The 21,769-nt window shown below is 57.2% G+C and overlaps 3 protein-coding genes across 5 annotated transcripts in view; 2 read left to right on the forward strand and 1 right to left on the reverse strand.

Annotated features, from left to right (window-relative positions):
* Positions 1–1,423: 1,423 nt before the first annotated feature.
* On the forward strand, positions 1,424–8,376 carry CUEDC2 (CUE domain containing 2). Its single transcript, XM_025880906.2, has 9 exons — positions 1,424–1,477; positions 6,390–6,476; positions 6,830–6,973; positions 7,068–7,129; positions 7,218–7,348; positions 7,434–7,616; positions 7,756–7,817; positions 7,899–7,959; positions 8,043–8,376. Exons 2-9 carry the CDS (start codon positions 6,403–6,405, stop codon positions 8,187–8,189), a joined length of 864 nt encoding a protein of 287 aa, XP_025736691.1. The 5' UTR covers positions 1,424–1,477; positions 6,390–6,402; the 3' UTR covers positions 8,190–8,376.
* Positions 8,377–8,487: 111 nt separating this feature from the next.
* FBXL15 (F-box and leucine rich repeat protein 15) lies at positions 8,488–17,820 on the reverse strand. Its single transcript, XM_025881102.2, has 5 exons — positions 17,802–17,820; positions 10,465–10,595; positions 10,145–10,298; positions 9,306–9,811; positions 8,488–8,818 (listed from the first exon to the last, which is right to left on the reverse strand). Exons 2-5 carry the CDS (start codon positions 10,515–10,517, stop codon positions 8,629–8,631), a joined length of 903 nt encoding a protein of 300 aa, XP_025736887.1. The 5' UTR covers positions 10,518–10,595; positions 17,802–17,820; the 3' UTR covers positions 8,488–8,628.
* PSD (pleckstrin and Sec7 domain containing) overlaps positions 10,583–21,769 on the forward strand; it is a 17,198-nt gene continuing 6,011 nt past the window's right edge. For 2 of the 3 annotated variants that reach the window (XR_012381675.1, XM_025881127.2), the window contains exons 1-10: positions 12,827–12,959; positions 14,206–14,942; positions 15,224–15,326; positions 15,818–16,178; positions 16,954–17,394; positions 18,556–18,750; positions 18,915–18,995; positions 19,202–19,314; positions 19,840–19,898; positions 20,001–20,090. Coding sequence is in view for 2 of the 3 variants with exons in the window: in XM_025881127.2 (XP_025736912.1) it covers positions 14,289–14,942; positions 15,224–15,326; positions 15,818–16,178; positions 16,954–17,394; positions 18,556–18,750; positions 18,915–18,995; positions 19,202–19,314; positions 19,840–19,898; positions 20,001–20,090 (2,097 nt within the window). In the remaining variant the exon portion in view is untranslated. Of the gene's footprint in view, positions 11,578–12,826; positions 12,960–14,205; positions 14,943–15,223; positions 15,327–15,817; positions 16,179–16,953; positions 17,395–18,555; positions 18,751–18,914; positions 18,996–19,201; positions 19,315–19,839; positions 19,899–20,000; positions 20,091–21,769 lie in introns of those variants that run through there. The other variant, XM_073904264.1, reaches the window with a different exon arrangement.

The raw sequence follows: 21,769 nt of genomic DNA on the forward strand, positions 1-21,769 counted from the left end.
AGAAGAGTCATCAGCATTATGCAGTGAAGGTGGGGATGGGGCTGGGGGAAGGCAGGGATGGCCAAGTCTTTAAAGGACTGGCAGAGGTCTGGGGCTGATGGAGCTACCCATTACCCCCCTTTCCAGGGGCATGCTTAGCCAGAGTTCAAAGTGGCTGTCACCCCACCTCTCATTAACCTTAGCAGCGCCAGGCTGGCAGCGGCAGTGTTTTTATGGGAGACACAACGCCCAATGTGCTCCCTCCTTCCTCCCTCCCCTTTCCTGCCCCCACTCCCCAGCAGTGAACATCTTGCTCTTTGAGGCTAGAGGGTCCTGGTGGGGGGGAGCTGGGAGCCTGCAGCAAGGGACAGAGCTGGAAGAAGGAAAGTGATCCCTCTTTTCTCCATATTTTGGCACTGCCTCAGCCCTTAGGGGAGAAGAGAGGATGGGACTTTCTACCTTGGACCATGAGCTCCTGAGAACAGTGACAATCTCTGAGTACCCAGCCCCTTATGAGGTGACTAGCCCTGAAGGGGCTCATCCCTGCTGATTGGGGATGGGCTAGCTCACCCTTGGAGGGAACTCTTTTCCTTCATGACCCCTTACGGGATTCCTGGGAAGGGATGGCTGTGGGTTTCCCCACAGGGTAGCACTAGGAAGGTAGCCTTGCTGGGTCCTGGAGTTCAGTTGTCCTATCCTAAATGAGAAGTCCTGCCAACACGGGCATGAAGGCCCTGGGAGTAGGCATAGCCTTTAGACTGTCCTGGATCTGGGCTCAGGTTGATACTCACCCAGAACACCTGCGCCCTGTTACCCCCATCCAAACCAGGCTCGACCGTCCCAAGACCCAGATCCTGTAACCCACCCTAATCTTGGGGGAGACATCGCTGTTAAGGGAAGGCAAAGCGGACAGATATGGTGTGGAAGGAAGTCATCACCTAAGCGCTGACCGGGCGACGGACCTTGAACCTAGACTGCACATAAAAGGGGAGAGACACAGGGATTTGGGAAGAACACCAGGTTCTGGGTGTAGGGGCCACCAGATCCAATCAGGGATCCAAGTCTGTGGAAAGACGGTAGAGACAAGGAGAGGGAAGGAAGCTATAAGATCCGAGGGCGGAAATTTTATGGCAAGGAAGGCGGACAGGAAGACACTGGGTGGGGTCGAAAGGTTCTCGGTCTTTCGCAGCTGACAAGGAACTAGGCGGGGATGCAGTCAGCCGTTGAGACTCCACCCACTTGGCGGGACCTCCACGCCTCATTTCTCCCAACCCGCAACAAAAATGGCCGCCGCGGGGGTCTGTGCAAAACCCTGAGACAAATGGGCATGGGCGCAGAAGCCCCGCCCAGTTATGGGCACTTGCCCTTCTCAAAAATGGCTACCACGGCGCTTCTGAAAGGGAACCACTCTGGGCCTCGCCTTTGATCTCGTTGGTGGGGCTGGGGGATGAGAGCTGCACCGCGCGGGACAAGTCGCCGGCGGCGCCCGACGGAGCAGGTGATTTCCCCTCCGGCCCCCGGCCCAGGGCTGGGAGAGTCGCGGAGAACGCTGACCCAGGGTACCCGTCCTGTGTGTTCCCCCACGGTACTCCCTGGGACCCATCGGCCCCCCCATCTCTGGTTCTTGCCGTGGCCTGTATCAAGGCACATCCCAGCTTACTCAGGCCTCCCTAGTCCTGTGTCCCCACGGCTGCAACCGCATCCCGGTGCCCTCGGGCCCGCTATTCCGGACCTTTATGGGTATCCCGCTAGCTTGTTTAGGGAGCTCCTGCTTCAGGGGTGGACCATCATCACAGTCCCACTTCCTGTGCACCCCACTATCCCCGTTTGTGCTCCGGTCTGACTTTGGGTGCTGGAATCCCTTGTAGCCCTCAGTGTCCTTGGAGCCTCTAAGACTTGACTTGGGGGTCAGGGGACAACGACGTCCTCTGGAACCTGCGTTATGGGACTAGGGCCCCAGGAGCTAGGCTTCATAGTGGCTGAGAAACCAGCGAAGACCTCCGTGCTAGACCCTCTGAGTGCCCACACTGCTTCCCAGGACTCCTCCCACATGGCCTTCTGCTTTCTCTCCACCTTAAGCAGCTCCCCACCCCAAGGGAGCAGCATGGCTCTCCTTCCCCCAGTCTCACTTAAATTTGTCCAGGGGATCTGTATTGAGCATCTGGAGTCCAGGCTTGTGCCTGGTCCTGGGGATGCTCTCAGGCCATCTGGGGGCGGTGAGGATGGGACACTGAGGGTTGGCTACAGGGAGAAAGTGAGTCCCGCAGAATGAGAGGCAGAGGGAAAGACGTTCTGAGTGGGGAAAACGGTGTAAGCAAAGATTCTGAGGTAGGCAGGAGGGCCAGCCAGGCAGGACAGGAGGATCAGAACATGGGCTGGGGGCCACATCATTTGCTTCATTAAGAGGTAGTGTAGCGTAGTGGTTAACAGGGTTCTGGAGCCAGACTGCTTGGATGTAAATGTGCCATTAACTTATTGTGTGACCTTGGGCAAGTTACTTAACCTCTCAGTGTCTCCATTTCCTTTTGGGCAAAATGGGATAGTATAATATTATTAGTATCTATATTTTCGGGTTATTGTGAGGATTAGGTAAGTTAATATGGGTAAAGTGCATAGAACTATTATTACCATCATCAGAGGTATTTAAAGAGGACTTATGACAGGATGACAATCACATCTCATGGATGCTACTAACCAGTGAGCCCTGATTTGGAGCCCTCAGGAAGTAATGGAGTTCTGTGGACTACATCCAGTATTTGAAAAGTCTCATGAAAATCATGTTCTTACCCTGGACAAGGCTGGCTGCTTAGGCTACAGCTTCTCCAACTCGGGGACTGTGGAGGAGAAATATTAGAAGAAGCCTCTGGGCAGGAAAACAATGCTGAGGAAGGCTAGGGGGATGGAGAAGGGTGAAAGAAAGAAGTGGCAAGCTTTAAAGGCTGGGTAAAGTTTGGTCAGCCCCAGAACAGGAGAAGGGAAGGTGTTGCCTCCATAGACAAGCTAGAGCAAAAGCTTAGGGGAGGGAGACATTCTTTGGAGGCACGGAGAAGAGTCTCCCAGTAACAACTCCTTGGCCCTCAGACCCTGATCAGAAACCCAGAGGCATCAGACACATCCCTGAGCACTTATTCCCTAGAAACTAGACTTTCTTGCAGCAGGCTTTTTCCCAGCAGAGGTTGCCAGGCAACTGACAGCAGCCAGGATTTGGTGTAATCCAGGGTCGGTGTAGCTCTCTGTATGGGGCTGACCTCTTGGGAGAACCGCATAATGGTGTCTGGCATGTGTGGTGTGAGCAGTTCTGCTCTCCAGGGCCCATGCTAGGCTACGGCTTCTTAGTCTTGCTGTCCAAAGTGATCCCTGTGCTGTCACAGCAACACTATGTTACTACTTAGGGGACCCGGGAACTGTAAGCATAGATCTTAGCTCTGTCTCAACTGGCTTGGAAGTCTTGAGATCCCCCCCCCCCATCCCATGGAATATACACTCAACTAGGCGACCTGGATTTAAATCTTAACTACCACAGTCCAACCAAGTGATACTGGGCAAAGCATTAAACTCACTGAGCTTCAGTTCTGTCATTTTAAAGCAGGGGGAGTAACTCTTTATTGAGTGTCCCACTTCACAGGATACTGAGCGTATGCTGATGAGTAAGCTGGGAGTATAGTCCCTGCCCTCATGAAACAATTGGAAGAAACATTAAACATTGCCCAAATAATTATTTAATTAGAGCTATGAAGAATACTGCAAAATAAGGAAAAGTGCAGTCTGCAATGAGGGTGTAAGATGGTGGGGACCAAAGCAGTTCTCGAGGGTCCAGGGCAGCATCCCATGAGGAAGAAAATTTTAAACTGAGACCCGACAGGTAAGAAGGTGTTAGACAAGTGAAGGGGTGGAGGTGGAAGGCTGTCCAGGCAGAGGAAGCAGCTGTGCAAAGGCTCTTGCCATGAAAAGCCTTGAACGTTGGCAAACTGGAAGAAAGCCAGGGTGGAGGGAAGTGATCCAGGGAGGGTGTGGTGCACGGTGAGGCTGGAGAGATGTACACAGGGATAAAGCCCTCAACTGAAGGCCACAAAAGGAATGTGGGCTAATCAGAAGGGAAGGAGGACGTCACTGATAGATTTTTAGCAGGAACAACAGGATTTTTGTACAGATCACACGACTATGATCTTTGTAAAGAATAGATTTGGGGGAAAGATGGTAGTAGGGGGAAGGGTTAGGAGGCTCCGGCATTGAAGGTAAGAGGTGGAGCAGAATGGGAGGAGAGATGGAGAGAAGCACATGTTGAGAGGCGTGAGAGGTGATGGTCAGGGCTTGGTGACTGGATGTGGGAAAAACTGGAAGGGGTAGGATCATGTCAGGATAATTCCCAGACTTGTGGCAAGAGCAGCTGGGTACGTGAACATGCATTTACTGATGACAGCCTTGGAGGAGCAAAGGACTTGGGAGAATGTCAGTTTGGGATTTGTTAAGTCACCTACATGGAGGTGTCAGAGAGGGCGACGTGCAAACGTGTAGCTCCGCGGAGGGGACTGGGCTAGAGGACTGGCATTTGAGGATTGGTGACATAGAATTGGTTCATAAAGATGTGGGCCCAGACAAGGTCTTCTAGAGAGAGGGGGTGCAGAGGAAGGAGAGAGGAGGAGCAGCTGTGAGCCTGAGCCTTCTTGCCAGCAAAGGAGAGAGGGACAGAGAAGGGAGCCCAGGAAGGAATGGCCAGAGAAGGAAGAGAGTAATGCCTCAGAAACCAACATTGATGCTGCTTGAAAGGGCAAATATTAGGAGAAAACTATAAGAAATAGCCTTTTCTTTCTTTTCCTTCACTCCTTTCTCTCCCTCCCTCCTCCCCTGCCTCCTTCCCTCCCTGTAGATCCAAAACAGGCAGTACTGGCAAGCTTATATGGTTCAACCTAATTAAACCAAAACCGGAAAAAGTAACTCATGACCTTGGATTGAGCAATTTTGGTAGAGATGTTGGAGCAGAAGCCAGATGAGCCGGGGAGAATGGATGGAAAGGAGACTAATAAGGAAATAGAATCGACAGGATTGGATTGGCTGAGTGCAGCAGATGGGGTTGAGAGGGGGTAAAATCAAGGGTAATTCCTAAGTTTCAGATTTGGCAGCTGAGTGAGTGAACGGTTGGGTCAGCCAGTGAAACAGGAGGGGGGATGTATACCGATCATGAGAATATTGTGAGTGCGGGGTAGATGGAATTTGAGATGCCTCTGAGTCTTCTGAGTGGGAAGAGCTGACATTTGGACCTGTGGAGCCATTCATTACCATCTATGTGTTCCTGACTCCCACATATGGACTGTTGGGAGTCAAAAGCATGTAGATGGGAATGAAATAAGTCAATGAGTATTTATAGAGCATCCACTAACTGCAAGCATTTTTCTAGGTGCTAGGGTTACACCAATGAATAAGACAAAGACCCCTGCACTGTGGAGCTTATAGTCTAGGAGGGAGGTCAGACAATAGGCAAATAAACATAAAATAACATTAAGCTGTAGTAGATTCTGTATAGAAAATAAAGCAGGGCAAGGGACTAGGGAGTAGGAGGAATACTCCCTATTTTTGGTTGGTTAGTCAGGGAAGGTCTCTCTCAGAAGGCAACATATGAGCAGAGCTCTGGAGGAGGTGAGGGGATGAACCATGTAGATATATGGGGGAGATAGGTAGGAAGAAGCTGGGGAAGTTTGAGGACCAACAAGGAGGCTGGTGAGGCAGGAGTGGAGTGAGTGATGAGGTTGGAGAGGTGGGCAAAGGCCAGATTTTGTAGGGCTCCAGAGGCTTTGGGAAGGAGGATGGAAAGTCCTTTGTAGATAACCCCAAGCTGCTGGATTGGGCAGGAAGAGAGAATTCCTGAAAGACTTCCCCTTCTTCCATCAGAGCCCCACAGCCCGAAAAGCCCCTTTGTGCAGTGGGTGGGTGGCCCATTCTGGCTGGGGGAAGGCTGTGCTTGGTCCTGAGGTCTGCTCCTTGGGGGGGCTAGACAATGGGCCCTTTGTAGTTGGACTTGAGGGCCAAGTGACCCTCTCAACGATGGGATTCCTCAGCCAGGCGGCATGTGACCCCAAGACCTTGGCTTCTTGCCAGAGGGTCTGGGCCTGCTGCTGGGGAATGGGGTGGCAAGATGGGGAGAGGTTGGGGGAAGGGCGAGGGAAAGCACTGTGGAGCCCTTCTCCTGAGACAGGGCAGAGTCCTGTCTCAGGCTGAAGGAGGTGGAGAGATGGGCAGGGAGGGGGCTGTAGCTCTGCTTGAGGGAGCAGGGGAGGGCTGCAGAGCTGGAAACTTTGGACAACAACAAATGGTTTCCACAGCAGGGTAGGAGGGAGGGGCTGACCGCCCCTGGGCCTAGTGGGTAGGGGCAGGCAGAAGACGGCCTGACAAACCTACATCTTCTGTCCCTTCAGAAGAGGAGAGAGCATGGAGCTGGAGAGGATTGTCAGTGCAGCCCTCCTTGCCTTTGTCCAGACACACCTCCCAGAGGCTGACCTCAGGTAGAAGCAGCTTTTCTAGAAAGGTCATGCTAGGGTCAGGGTTGGAGCTGCTGGGCAGCACTCTGGGCCCTGGCCCATGGAAAGGTGGGGTGGGAAGCCCTCAACTCAAATCCTGAGGTGGGGGAGGGCTGATTATGATCTGCTGGTATGGCCTTACATCTTAACCTGTCCCTGTCACCTTGCTGAACAGATGGGAAACCAAAGCTCTGTGGGAGGGTGGGATATTTTCTGGCTTCAAGGCTTGAAGTCTGGCTCATGGACCCAGTGAAGCCGAGGGCTCGAGTCTCAGGGTAGGTGGGTTGCTGGAAGTATCCAGTGTCCTACCCAGGGCTTATCCTGTCCCCTTCCTGCAGCGGCTTGGATGAGGTCATCTTCTCCTATGTGCTCGGGGTCCTGGAGGATCTGGGCCCCTCCGGGCCATCAGAGGAGAACTTCGATATGGAGGCCTTTACTGAGATGATGGAGGCCTATGTGCCTGGCTTTGCCCACATTCCAAGGTGGGATCTGGCTGGGGCAAAGAGAGGGTGGAGGGCTGGCGGATGGTGGAGGGTGGGCAGAGTTGTCCTCTTACCACCGTCCTGGTTTTTTCAGGGGTACAATAGGGGACATGATGCGGAAGCTCTCAGGGCAGTTGAGTGGTGCCAGGAACAAAGGTGAGTTTGGGGACTGGGCACTTGGATGACTCAATACCCCCATCCCCCAAAGCCCTGGCAAACCTGATGCTCTCTCTGCTTCCTTAAGAGAACCTGCAACCACAGAGCTCTGAGGTCCAAGGTCAGGTGCCCATCTCCCCAGAGCACCTGCAGCAGCCTGAAAAGCTCAAAGAAGAGACTAGGGCTTCTCCTACTGCTGCTGGAGACACCCAGGATGAGGTACTGGTAGAGGAGGGTACTGGTGAGAGAATTTGGGGCCAGGAAAGAAGGAAGTACTGCTTCTTGTCAACATCTCTGCCCACAGGCAGCCGGTGCTGAGGAGGAGCTGCTTCCAGGGGTGGATGTTCTCCTGGAGGTGTTCCCTACCTGTTCAGTGGAGCAGGCCCAGTGGGTGCTGGCCAAAGCTCGGGGAGACTTGGAAGAAGCTGTGCAGATGCTTGTCGAGGGGAAGGAGGAGGGGCCTCCAGCGTGGGACGGCCCCAACCAGGTATCCTCTGCTAGACATGCCCCTCAACCCAAATAGCCTCAGCCACGTTCCACCTTAGTGTTAAGCACCTGCCCCTAGCCTATCCCTGTCTGCTTCTTCTGGTGCCCTAGGGTTTAGACTAGGCTTCCCTTCTCTGCAGGACCTGCCCAGGCGCCTCAGAGGCCCCCAAAAGGATGAACTGAAGTCCTTCATCCTGCAGAAGTGAGTCTGGGCTGGGCTGGGCTAGACCCTTAGAGGGTCTTCCCAGAGTGGCAGGAACTTCACCCAGCCAGTTTTTGGCAGGTACATGATGGTGGATAGCGCAGAGGATCAGAAGATTCACCGGCCCATGGCTCCCAGGGAGGTGAGAGGGTTATGGCTGCTGGAGGTGTGGTGTGGGTGGGATGTCCCCTGGCTTCTGCTGCTCACTGCCCAATTGCCTGACAGGCCCCCAAGAAGCTGATCCGATACATCGACAACCAGGTAGTAAGCACCAAAGGGGAGCGATTCAAAGATGTGCGGAACCCTGAGGCCGAGGAGATGAAGGCCACATACATCAACCTCAAGCCAGCCAGAAAGTACCGCTTCCACTAAGGCATTCGCCAGACTCTGCTGGAGCTTTCTAGGCTCAGACCCCAGAGGGATGCAGGAGCCCTACACCCCACACAGGGCCCGCCCTAACTCCTGTCCCCCTTCTCCGTCCTGCTCTCTACTTCCTTGCCCCACAGTGCTGACCTCCTCTTGGAGCTGCCCACGGGCACAGTAAAGGTGGCCCCAGGAAGGTGTGAGTGCATTCTGTCATTTCTGCTCAGAATTGGGGTACTGTGTCTGTCTGACCTCTCTCCCAACTTCATATCCCTTATCTCCAACAGGGCAGCAGGACCAGGCAAGAGGGGGTAAAAAGCTCTTTATTTGAAGCTCCAGGGTGGGGCAGGGCATCCGCCTCTAACCAGAGGCCCCCACAGTCCAGTTTCCCTACAGTTCATAGTCAGGCCCCGCCACACAGTCCAGCTGTGCCCCATCGGCAGGCAGGTCAGACCTGCAGGTTGACAAAGGGTGCAAAGCCTGCCATGTCCTGCAGCAGCACCAGGGCCTGATGCAGCGGCGGCTCCACGTCGATGTCCACGCCGCGCTTCCGCAAGCGGCTCAGGCTGGGCTCGGCCACATGGTGGCAGTGCCGCACCCGCAGCGAGCGCAGCGCCGGGCAGTACTCGGCCAATGTCCTGGGGGAGGAGCCGGGTGAGGCTAGGGGCCAGAAGCCGCTACGCCCACGGTGGGGGAGCCAGCAAAGCCCCTGTCTCCCTCAAACTCAGAGCATTCTTTTTCCCTCCATAAACGATTAAGGGAGCCCGGATGGGGTCATACATTCAATGTCTCCAGTGAACCAGAGACTTCCTCCTGTCTCTTAAAGGGGGAAACTGCTCCTCAGCTCCGCCCAGGATTCCAAGGTTTTCCCCTTGTTGAAGAAAAGCCAGAAACTTGACTGTATGTGAAATCGGCCAATGTGTAAATACTGGTTCAAAAAAGTTTTTTTTAAAACTATGGGCTCTATGGTCTAGGCAATCCTAGAGGCCTTTCCTGGTCTGAATGGGGGTGCCGTGGTATCCAGACACCACAGTTCTGCCCTGCGACAGCTACAGCCTGCCCCTGACCCAGAGGCTAAATAAGTGATTGCCCTTTTCCCAACCCACCGATCCCATGCCCAGGCACCTGACGCCGTCGCTTCCGACACGGAGGCAGCCGGTTAGGTCGAGGTGCTCGAGTTCCGGGCAGTTCCGAGCCAACTCCTGGACTGCAGCGTCCCCCACGTTGGCGTTGACTGCCAGCGAGAGGCTGCGGAGGCCCGCGCCGCGCCTCTGCGCCAGGTATACGATGGCCTCATCCTTGAGCTGACGGCAGGCGGTGAGGTCCAGCTCCTCAAGGGCCGGACAGCGGTCGGCGAGGCCGCGCAGCGCCAGGCCGTCTACCCAGTCACAGTGCGCGAGGGAAAGGCGCTGCAGACGGGGGCAGCCCTCCGCCAGCGCCCCCAGCGCGCGGCGGCTCAGTTGCCCGCAGCCGGCCAGCGCCACGCTCCGCAGCTGCGGATTCCGCGTCAGCACCGGCACCAGATCCTCGTCCGACAACCATTCGTGACACGGCGCCAGCGCCAGCTCCTGCAGCCCCTCAGCGTCCCGCAGCAGCCAGGCCAAAGCTGCCCGCGGGATCTGGGGACCCACCTGCGGGCAGGGAGGCACCTCGACTCTCAGCTGGTCCCGGGGGCGGGACGGGCGCTGCCTCTCCGCCCCCGAAGAGTTCTTTCCCGTCAGTAACCCGCCCTCGGGGTTTGCCACCTGCCCTCCCGGGAGAGACCCCAAGCGCCTTCTGAGTTGATACCCGGCCCTCGCCCTTTGAGAGTACTCCCCGCGGAGTGGATCGCTTCCCTGGCATTCTTGGAGGCCCGGGAGGGTCCGGCAGGGTAGACAGCAGGTCTACCCCAGGGGCTGGGGGCTGGGCTGGAGGCGGGGCGAGGGCGGTACTCAGACGGGATGAGGCTCTGGCCCCCGGCTCACCTGAGCGGCGTCGAAGCGGCGCAGCCCCGCCAGGTGCAGCTGCACGAGCGCCCGGAAGGCCCGGCTGACGCGCTGCAGCCGGAGAAGCTGGCGTAGCGGCACCCGGCTTAGGACGTGTGGGAGCAGCACGTCTTCCCAAGGCAGGTCCAGGAGCCTGCGGGTAAAGGGGCGGTGGCGTCCCCGGGCCGCTGTCACCTACGAGTCCGCCTCCGTTATGCTTCTGCGCCCTGGCTCCTAAGAGCGGCCCCCAGACCCGGCCCAGTTCGGCTCCCCTCCCCCAGGTCCTTCTTCCCTTTCTCGGCCCCTCCCGTGCTCGGTACCTGACGGCTCCCGGCTCTTGCTCCCCTCCGGACGGCTCCATCGGTGGCTCCATCGGCTGCCTATTGCGCGTGCGCAGTAAGGTCTTCTTGCTTTGGCCTTGGAGAGGCCTCAGCGAACCCGCCTCCTTGGGCTGTAGAGACAGACCGATTCAATCGAGTGCGGTCTCACTGAGGATCCTATCTGAAAGCGTTCCGGTTGGATCTCGAAACAGGGCGGAACAGACTGGTGGTGTAACATCAGACCTCGCCTTCTCGGCTACAGGGCTTGAGAACTGAAGCTGGAGAACGCAATGGTGCAGCAGAGACTGGCTCTTTTTTCGTCTTGGGCCAGTGGCTGCCTCTGAGTGAAGTGGTGATGGGAGGAGCAGGCAAAGCCAAACGCAGAAGGGGCGGAGCCAAGACTCCAAGGTTCTGGGCCTACTCTTTGCCCTCTGGTCACGTTTAGCGACTTGGAAAAATGGGAAGAAACTATCCAGGCGTACTGTCTGGCACGTAGTAGGTGCCCAGTAATTGCTGAATGAATTGAATGGGCGAAGCTAGAATTTTTTTCCTTCATCAAGCAAACTTGCCCAAACCTCTCATTCCTGGTTAGTTATGAAGTACAGAGCTGTCCAGCCCCTTCCACTCCCGGACGATTTGGAATGGATTTGCACCTTGAGGGGAGAGGCAGAGGGGGCGCTGAGGATTCTCTCTCCACCTGGGTCCCTGTCTTTTCCCCAGGAGGTCTAGAGTCCTGAGAAGAATGAGTGCTCAGTTCAGCCCACCAGGAGTAACGCTTCTCGGTTGACCTGGGGATTTAGCTGTGGGCTTTGGGGCTGGGCCCGCCCTGCGGCAGTGATGTCCCAGAACTCTAGGCTCAGACTTTGGGCCGCCCTCTCACCGCGTCCGCAGTTCCTGGTTCCAGGGTCCGCTCCGGGGAACCCCCGGAGCAGTGCTTTCCCCGTCATCCATTGGTGGGGAGGGTGTGAAGGACGCTGAGGGCTACTGCTGTCGCCGAGAGCTGCCCCCTAGCAGGGCTGCGCTCTCCCTTCGTGCAGCCACTTCATCTCCCTCTGCATAACGAAAACTGCTTCCCATCCATTATTTCATCAGGGCTTCGGGCACTTCTGCAAGGTGAGCTGCTCTGTGCTGTTACTCCACTTTAAAGATGGAACCGAGGCCCTAGAGAGGACGCGCCTTGTCCAGGGTCAAGCGAGTTGCGATTGAGAATTCAGGCATCCTAGTTTTCCCAGAATCCCTTCCACCCTCCCCCACCCCCAATGCAGCAAGAAGGGAGAAGCCAGCATCGGGGAGGGACCAAAGAGGGTTATCTTGGGTGAGGGATTTGCTTCCTCTTCCTTAGCCTGCTTGGGGAGGGGGTAGATGGGAGGACCGACCTCCGCTAAGATAGAGCCTTGTAGGCGCGCACCACATCGGGACACGCGCCTCCTCCTCCTCCCTGCTTTGTTCGCGCCTCTGCGCCTGCGCAGTGCGACAAATCTGGCGCTGTCCCTTTCAGCACCACGCGGAGCCCGCGCCGCCCCTCCCCGCGGTGAGCCCCGCGCGCCCCCGCCGCGCAAGTCCTCGCGCCCCCTGACTGCCCGAACAGACCCCTTCTTCATTCCGAGGTCACCACCTGCATGCCCTGGCGTTCCCAAGGAGAGCAGTTGCCATAGTAACTCTGGCAGTGCTTTCCTGAAATAGCTGGGCCCCCTTCTACCTTGGCCAAGGGCACAAGGGTTGCCTGCTCCCCACTTCCTCCACTCCAGCATCATCCCGTCTAACCTTTTACCCTCAGATAGCCAGGACACCTAACTCAGGCAGCAAGGAAGTTCTTTCTAAAGTCTGACTAACATCCCTCCTGCTGCATCCTGGGCGAGTGGTCAGGGTTGGGTCTCCTGGGTCCGAAACGCAGAACCCCTTAGGGCTTGAGGCAGTGTTTCCTAGATCTCTCTCCCATAAGTTGTTGGTCTCTTGGATTTAGGGGGCGGGTCCGGTCTACACCCATTCGGTGTGCTTGGCGCGGCCGCGTGCTCGTGGGGGCGGGAGCGCGTGTGGCATGTAACAGGTCATGTGGCAACCTCCTAGGGACACGCGTGGGGTCTGGAGCGGGACACGCGAGTGCAGCTGGGTCTGGCGTGTGGCTCAGGGGGCGGTGGGGGAAAGGGACCAGGACACAATTGGGGTGGGGCACGTGTGGGTCTTGGGAACAGAACCGGGGGTTCCATACATCCTCCCCCTCGTCAAGGGCGGGTCTCAGGTTGGCGGGAGAGCCCAGCGGGGACCTAGCGTCGAGAAGGGGGGCCAGCCTCCGGGGCTCAGGGCCCTGGAAAAGGGCGGGGGGTGGGTGGGGGGATTAGCTCTGCCTGAGCCGCGCGTAGGGGGGAGGGGGAGGGACTGAGAGGCAGGCGGGCCTGGAGCAAGCGGGAGCAAGCGGGAGCCGCGCTGCCTTCACAGCTGAGCTGGGCCCAGCCTCTTCCCCGCCTCTCCTCGGCCCCAGCTCCAGGCGAGCAGCGGTGAGTACTGAGGCAGCTCCAGTCGGAGCTGCACTGGGGATGCCCTGGGCCCCCACTGAGCTTCAGAAACCTGCCTGGCAGGGTTGCTGCTCCTGACCTCTGCCCCTACCCTGCATTGCCACCAGAGGCCCCTTTACCCCTTTAAGGGCTGGACAAGATCCTGTCATTCCCTTAAGAGGGAAGGAGGGACAGGGTCTGGTGCAGCGTTCCCACCCAGAGACAGGTGACTGGTGGGGGTTGGGGAAGAGGGTGTGTGTTCCTGTTTAAGTATGTGTGTGAGGGTGCATCTGTATTTGTATGTGATTGTGACTAGTAGGTCCCTGTGAGTGTCTGATACGCCTGTGTCTGTGTGCACTGGAGAATGAGGCCCTGTGTGTATATTTGTGTGTCTCTTTGTGTGTTCTTGTTTGATGACAGTGTGTGTGTAAAATAAGCATGTGCCTTTCCATTACACACATATTTGTTATGACTGTGAGAGTGTATGAGGGTGTGTCTTTGGGCAATGTGTGTGTGTGTGTGTGTGTGTGCCTGGGTCTGTGTGTGCAGGAGATATTGCCTATGAATATGTGTAACTGTGTACTGACATTATTTGTCCCTGTGTGTGTGTGTGTGTGTGTGTACCTGTATGAAGAACAAGAATGCCCCTTTCCCATTCAACATATATACATTAGGAGTAGGGGCCTCAGTTCTCCTCCCCTTCACCATATGCCTCTCAGCCCCTCATAGTCCCTATACAACAGCCCCCCCCCAATCTTCCTGCCTTTCCCTCTAGGAGGCCTGAGTTCTCTCTCACTGAGTGAGGGGCCTCCATAAGAGAGACTGTGGGGGACCCATGGCTGTAAGATGGTTTTGATTGGCTGACACTCCAGGTCCAGAGGGTGGGCTACCAGCCTTCCCCCTCCTCCACCAGAAGTAGCTCCAAAATGCCAGAGGGACTCTGAACTCATTCAACTTCTGAAATAGCTTCCTTTCTCCTCCCAGGGTGATGCTCAGGGCCCCCAGACAGAAGGAGAGGAGCCAGGGGCCTACTGGGGATACAATTCTTTTCTCCTCAGGCCTCCATGGAAGTAGCCCAAGTAGGAGGCCCGATCACTTCTAGGGGTGGGATCAATGATGTCATATTCCCAGGACAGGCTAGGCCCCTGGCTCTCAGATGGCCTATCCTGCTTTCCCCTCCCTGTCTCTGCTCTCCCGTCCATCCACCTTCCCTGCAGCTCACCCCCTGCTCCCTCTTCCTCTCTTGCAGGCCTGTCTGAAGAGCATGCTGCCCCCTCACTCCCCGCCTGGCCTCGCCATCCCTGCCCCCCCAGCCTGACCCCCGGCCCCAGCATGGCCCAGGGTGCCATGCGCTTCTGCTCGGAGGGCGACTGTGCCATCTCCCCACCACGATGCCCACGCCGCTGGCTCCCCGAAGGCCCAGTGCCACAAAGCCCCCCAGCCAGCATGTATGGCAGCACAGGCTCCCTGCTACGGCGGGTGGCAGGTCCAGGTCCCCGAGGCCGGGAACTGGGACGTGTGACAGCACCCTGTACACCCCTGCGTGGGCCCCCCTCACCCCGTGTTGCTCCCTCACCCTGGGCACCCTCTTCACCCACTGGGCAGCCCCCACCAGGGACTCGGAGCTCTGTGGTCATATTCCGCTTTGTGGAGAAGGCCAGCGTGAGGCCCCTGAATGGGCTACCTGCTCCCGGAGGCTTGAGTCGGAGCTGGGACCTGGGTGGGGTCTCTCCTCCCAGGCCCACCCCAGCCCTGGGGCCCGGCTCCAACCGGAAGTTGCGGCTAGAGGCATCCACATCAGACCCACTCCCAGCCAGAGGAGGCTCAGTTCTGCCTGGCAGCCAGGGCCTTATACATGGGCCACCAGCCCAACCTCAGGTTGGGACAGATGGCCTTTACTCCTCTCTCCCCAATGGGCTGGGGGGACCCTCTGAGCACCTGGCCAAGCTATTCCCAGGACCTGCTGACACTGGACTCCTGAACCAGGTATGCGACTTCCCTTGGGCTCCCTGGAACCCCAGAGCCCCAGCATAGGGGCAAGACTTGGTCCCTTGGCAGTTTTGAGCCTGTCAGCTGTTCACTCTGAATTCTTTGATCTGTCCTAAATCTGTCTCTTTCTTGCCCCACATGTTTGTCCCTGTGCCTCGGCACCTCTATATCTGTCCCTGTGTGTTTTTATTTCTGTGTTTCTGTCCCATGTTCTTGTGTCTTTGTATGTGTGGCTTTATCTCTGGGTGCTTGTGTCTATCTCTCCCTCCTTGGCTTAGGGAGATACCTGGTCCTCCCCCCGGGAGGTATCCTCTCATGCCCAGAGAATTGCTCGAGCCAAATGGGAATTCTTCTATGGCTCCCTGGACCCCCCAAGCTCAGGTAAGATCCTGGATGAGGCAAGGGGAACAGGGCAGGGCCTTCCCCACAGCAGCTGAGGCCTGGTAGGGAGCCTTCCTTTAAACCTTCCCCCAATTCTTTCCTGGGCTCATGAGTTGGCTAATGCCTCTCCAGGCCTCAAACTTTCCAACTGTGTCATGATGGAGGGTCAAGGGATCATGGCTGGGTTGGGCACCTGGAGGAAGCTAGATTGTGGAGACAGGGGATGGCAGGAGATCAAGGGTCATTCCGTGAAGTAGAAAAGAAGCTGGTCTCCCCCAGGCCCCTCAAAGTTATTTGACAAGAACTTGATTTGAAACGAGCTTCACTGGCACCAGGAACAAGCTGAGTTTGTAGCAGGAAGAATGGTGGCTAGACAGTGAAAGAACTTCCTGCCAATATGAGGCAACAGGAAAGAGTTCCTTCCTAGAATAGTATCAAGACAGGTAGCTGACAGGATAACCTCTTGACCGGGATGCCTATACATACTGCAGGTGCTAAGCCCCCAGAGCAGGCCCCCCCATCTCCATCTGGGGTGGGCTCAGGGCAGGGCTCTGGGGTGGCTGTGGGGCGAGCAGCCAAGTACTCCGAGACGGACCTGGACACGGTGCCCCTGAGGTGCTACCGCGAGACGGACATCGATGAGGTGCTGGCTGAGCGGGAGGAAGCTGACTCGGCCATCGAGAGTCAGCCCAGCTCTGAGGGCCCACCTGGCACTGCCCGCCCACCTGCCCCACATCCCGGTCCATGCCTTGGCCCTTGGCCCAGCCTGGGCAGTGGAAATGAGGACGAGGACGAGGCAGGTGGGGAAGAGGAAGTGGACGACGAGGTGTTTGAGGCCTCAGAGGGGGCCCGGTGAGTGCGGGAATGGGAGAGGAACGAGGCTTAGTCCTTGGAGCTGGCCCAAAGGCAGAGCTGGGGTCAGAGGGACTGGAATGGAGATGAGGGTGGACTGGGAGGGTCAGGACCAAGCTAGCCGTGCTGACAGGGCGATGCAGCAGGAGATTCTGCACAGAGGCCCCAGGCCTGCCAGAATGCTGGGGATGTGGGGGGTGGGGTATGTGTCAGCAAGAGCCCATAGGGTAGGGAGCAGCCAGGAAAGGGGTTCTAGTGAGGAGCAGGAGGTAGAGTGAGGAGGAAAGGGGTTCTAGTGAAGCACAGGAGGTAGAGTGAGAGGCCAGGGGCCAGAATCAAGTCTGGGGGTGTGGGAGCATCAGTCCGGATCCTGGATCCTGGCAGGAGAATGGGGAGTGTGGGGGCTTTCCTCTCCGTCTCACACCCCACTGCAGCTTGAAGCCTCATCTTCTTCTCCTAAGATGTTGCCAGAAATAGAAATGGGATGGCAGGAGGGGAGAGGATCAGGGAGAAGGAGGAGAAAGGGAGATTAGCAGGGAGAAAGAGAGGAAGGGATTGGGTGCTGGGGACAGTAAGGCTGGGGTGCCTCAGAGGCACTGAATAGCTTGGTGAACCTGTAGTGGGGACTCCCTACCCAGGTGGCTTTTTTAGAGGGCTGGGGGCCTGTGAAAAGGAGGTGATAGTCCCCTTCACAGAGTCATATGAGAATTCAATGAAATGCTGCCCAAGAGCTGTCCTTCGGGCCCCTGATCAGAGACTCTCCCTGCCTCTGCAGGCCAGACACCCAGATGCCTCACCCTGGGCCTCTCAAGTCGCCTGTGCCCTTTCTGCATGGGACCAGCCCCTCAGCTGATGGGCCTGACTCTTTCAGTTGTGTGTTTGAAGCCATCTTGGAGTCACACCGAGCCAAGGGCACCTCCTACACCAGCCTTGCCTCGCTGGAGGCCCTGGCCTCACCTGGCCCAACCCAGAGCCCCTTCTTCACCTTTGAACTGCCTCCCCAACCCCCTGCCCCCCGGCCTGACCCTCCTGCTCCCGCCCCACTTGCACCTCTTGAGCCAGATTCTGGTACCAGCTCCGCTGCTGATGGGCCTTGGACACAGAGACGGGAGGAAGAGGAGGCAGAGGTTGGAGCCAAGCAGGCCCCAGGGAGGGAGCCCCCTAGTCCCTGCCGCTCAGAGGACAGCTTTGGGCTGGGGGCAGCACCCCTGGGCAGGTGAGTGATTTCTTTGATTACTCAGAACTGAGGTCCCCAGGGCCCCAGGAACAGCTGCTCCAAGGGAAAGAGCCCTAGTGCAAAGAGGCAGTTTATATTCCTGACCCCCGATAGAGTGGTTAGGGGGTACAGATGTCTGTTTTTCCATTTGGAGGGCTACTTCCACCCTCTTGGTCTCAGATCCAGTGACTTGAAAAACCATGATTCAGGATTTAAGAGTCCCCAGAGAACACCCTCCTTTCTTTCTAGGAAGGCCCTTCCTTCCCCAGGCGGAGCCTCTAACCTGCTTAGAATTCTTGTGACCTTACCCCACGCAGCCTGGAGGCTTCTCCCAAAGATGCAGCCACCAGCCTCTCCCATTGCCTCCCTCCCTTCTCGCCTCCCCTCCTTAGTCGGGAGCCTCTCACCCTTCTCCAGGAAGTCCTTTCACCAGTCTAACCTTTCTGCTCTCCCTCAGCCAGCTACCCTCTCAGTCACAGAAGCCATGGCAACGGGAGGGGGTGGCCAGGGATACAGGGTTGCCTAGCAACCAGGAGTTTCCGGCCTCTGTCTCTGGGGTGACAGGTGGCTTTGTGAGTAGAGCAGCTGGGATGGCGGGAAGGGAAGGGGAGGAGGAGACAGGGGATGAATGAGGTGCACGTTGACCCCCATTCCCCTCTACCCCAGAGTCTGCCTCTTTGTGGGTGGAAGAGAAGGACCAAGGCAAAGGCTAGAAGAAGAAAGACATAGGAGGGGGAAGGTGTCCCTGATGCCCTCAAATAATTATTTGACCCTCCACTGTTCTTCTCTGGCAGCTTATCTATATCCCACCTTCGCCCATATTCTCAGAGATAGAGGACTATGTTCTCAGTAGGGCCAATGTGGAGATGGGAAATCTGTACCTAATAGCGAACTCCATAGGGAGCTTTTGAGAAGCAGTCAAAATTCCCACAGCAGAAAGATGGATGTGGGTTAAATTTGATGTAGGACTTCTATAGAGAGATGGTAAGGATGGCATCAGTTGATAGAGGAAACCTGAACAGCGTCCTCTGGTGAAAAGAAAAATGCCTTCCCCATGTCCCAAACTCCCCCTCTCTGTCTTCCGGTTTTGGAGGCAGAGGAAGGATCGGAATGGCCCCAGAGGGACTGCCCCACCTCTGAGCTGGTGTTCTACCCCGGCAGCGAACCACCGCTGAGCCAGCTGGTGTCCGACTCGGACTCAGAGCTGGACAGCACAGAGCGGCTGGCCCTGGGAAGCACAGACACCTTGTCCAATGGGCAGAAAGCAGACCTGGAGGCCGCGCAGCGCCTAGCTAAGAGGCTATACCGACTAGACGGCTTCAGGAAGGCCGATGTGGCCCGGCACCTGGGCAAGAAGTAAAGTCATTGGTTGGGATTGAGAATGGGGGGAGAGGGGATGCATCCTGTGGGCAGCACCTCCACATCCCCTCTATCTAACAGCCCCAGGTCTGTAGGTAAGCCCATCTGGCCCCTCGACCCTTTCCCTTGAGACTCCACCTGTCTATCTGCCCTGCCCACAGCAATGACTTCAGCAAACTTGTGGCTGGCGAGTACCTCAAGTTCTTTGTCTTCACGGGCATGACTCTGGACCAAGCTCTCAGGTGGGTGTTAAGCCTTTTGAGGGCAGCCCCCACTCTCCAGGCCTGGTGTGCAGGGCCTCCGCTGTGCCTCCTCCGAGCCCCTGTGCCTCTCCTAAGGTGCCCTGATGTCATCCTTCCCAGGCTGGCTGGGCACGGCCAAAAGCTGGGGCTGCCTGGTTAGGGGACCTTGGGTAGGGGTGACATGCTCCCTCTTCCCCACTCCCCAGGGTGTTTCTGAAGGAGCTGGCCTTAATGGGTGAGACCCAAGAACGGGAGCGTGTGCTGGCCCACTTCTCCCAGAGATACTTCCAGTGCAATCCTGGAGCCCTGTCCTCAGAGGGTGAGGAAGCCAGGGGGCAGGGCTTTCCCAGGTGGTCACTGGGGCAGATGGGCACAGTGTGTGTGCATAGGAGCATGAGTGTGTGTGGGAGTGAATGCACACACAGGCTTGCAGGCATGTGAGCATGCGTGTGTGCAGTGCTGACATGGCTTCATGAAGGTGGAACTGTGCCTGTGGGCAGGCATTGCTAGGGTCTAGTGTGTGTGGTCAAGAGCGGGTGTGTTTGCATGCCACTGTCCACATACAATGTGATTTGGCTGCACTGGGCAGCATAACTGTGTGGGGCCCACTGGCTTGTGTGTAGTGCATACTCGCAGAGGCATGTGGGTGTTGGGGAAAAGGTCCCTTTTAGGGATCTGCTGGAAAAGAGAAGGCTTTGGCAGGAGGGTTCCCTATGGGGTTCAAGACCTTAAAAAGTGTGACCGTGGACCAAAGAGGGCAGGAGATAAACTGGAAGGCTGGGGAAGATGGCTGTGGGAAGAACCCGTGGGATGTGGCCGAGGCTGAATGTTAACTCTCCCGTAGACGGTGCGCACACGCTGACCTGCGCCCTCATGCTACTCAACACTGATCTTCACGGCCATGTGAGTGGGGGGCTGGCGGGAGGGAGCCCAGAAAACTGCGTCCAGAGTCTTCAAGGCCTGGGGACCAAGGCCCCCCTCACAGGCCTCTGTGCCCTTACTTAGAACATTGGGAAGCGCATGACCTGCGGAGACTTCATCGGAAACCTGGAGGGCCTCAATGAAGGCGGAGACTTCCCCAGGGAGCTGCTCAAGGTGGGGGGGGGGGGAAGGGGGACGGGCAGGGTAAGGGTTGCTGGAGGGGAGGGATGGGGACCTTTGGGCGGCAGCGTGGAAATCGGTGAGGTGAGGGGCTTGCCGGCCCCCAGCTCCTGCTGCTGGAGCCTGGGCTCTCGTGACTCAGCTTGGGGACCGCCCCCTCCCCCAACCCCCATACGCAGGCTCCCCCAGAACATGCGCACTTGTGTGCAGTCTTGGCCGTGCGCAGCGGGGGAGGGGAGACAGCTCTTGAAAACCCGTGATCAGGCGGTCTTGGACCCTGCATTTGCTTTAAGTGCCCCTCCTCCAGTGTTCACCGAGGATGGGAGGGGTCTCAGCATAGGGCAGGGACACACAGGTGCCCCCGCTTCCCTCCTCCCCCTCCACCCGTTGCCCCAGGATATATGGCCACAAAGGCCCTTCTGGTACCGCTGTGCTGGAGGGACCTGGAGGTAGAGGGGCCCAAGAAGGACAAAGGCTTTTCCAAGGTCTCAGAGACAATTACATTCGAGATGGGACTAGACCCTGCTCTTCTGACTCCCCTGTTGCCAGGCCCCGCTCCCACAGGCCAGAACTTGAGGGATTTAGCTACACCGGGACTGCTATGCGTGGGAGGAGGAGAGGGTGTCCCGGTCCTGTAGTTTCATTCCTTTCCCTGATCCGTTGGTTTTATGCAGGGAGGCCTGGACTCATTTGAAACCTCTAGGGTTGGCAAAGGGGTCTCTGGGCCATCACATACATGTGACTGCACAGGAGTGTCCTTGGGTGCGTCTGTGAGCTTGCGGTGTGTTGGGCTTCTGAGTTTGGGGGGATGTCCATTGTGAGTTTGGGGTGTCAAAGAGTTGGAGTGTATGCTTGAGTTGTGCATATATATATAAATGTTTATACTTTAGATTGTTGGTAAATCAGGGGGTTTAGCTTGGGGTATGTTTGTGCTTTAAGGGCTTACGATTTAGAGAGTGTATCTGTGTTGGGGTGTTTCTGTGTATTAGGGTGTATATCTACAAATTGCTGTCTGATTTATGGCATGCGTCCGTGAGCAAGGATTGTATGAGTTAAAGACTAAATTCTGAATTTGCAATGTCTGTGAGTTGGGGGTGAGTGTGGATTGGTGATTTGGCTAGTTGGGGTGTATGTCTGTAAACTGGGCTGTGTGTACGTGAGTTGGGGTATAGCCTCGGGCGTTTGAGCTATCTTCGGTTAGGTGAGTTGGCTGAGGCTGGTGCGATTCCACAGCTGCCTCCATTCCCGCCCCTCCTACGTGGCTTGTCCTGGCTCGGGGCGGGGAGAAGGGGCCGAGGGGACGAGTGCCAACCTCCTCCGCCCCTCGTCCCCCCAAGCTGACGAGCCAGGAGGGAGCTGCAGACCCTATAGGGTCAGCCCACCTTCTTAGATGGACGCCTAGGGGCTTCCGGCGCCACCTCCAACACCCCCGTCGCCGCGCACCTTCGCGCACGGGCCTTGGCTGGCCCCCGAGGCCCCGCCCCCGTGGCGGCGCGCCGCGGGCCCCTGCGCTGTCGGCCGCCTCCATTTTGCGCCGTCCCCGCCCCCAGCCCTCGCCCTCCCTCCCCGTCGGCGGCCCCCTCCCGCTCGCGCGGAGCCGCAGAGCCGACAGCAGCGCCGCCGCCGCCGCCGCCGCCGCATGACAGCTCTAAGATCGGAAGAGCTGTCATGCT

Source organism: Callorhinus ursinus, unplaced genomic scaffold (genome assembly GCF_003265705.2).
Source record: "Callorhinus ursinus isolate GAN/ISIS: 27379988/994484 unplaced genomic scaffold, GSC_fseal_2.0 scaffold20, whole genome shotgun sequence".
Taxonomy (NCBI): Eukaryota; Metazoa; Chordata; class Mammalia; order Carnivora; family Otariidae; genus Callorhinus; species Callorhinus ursinus.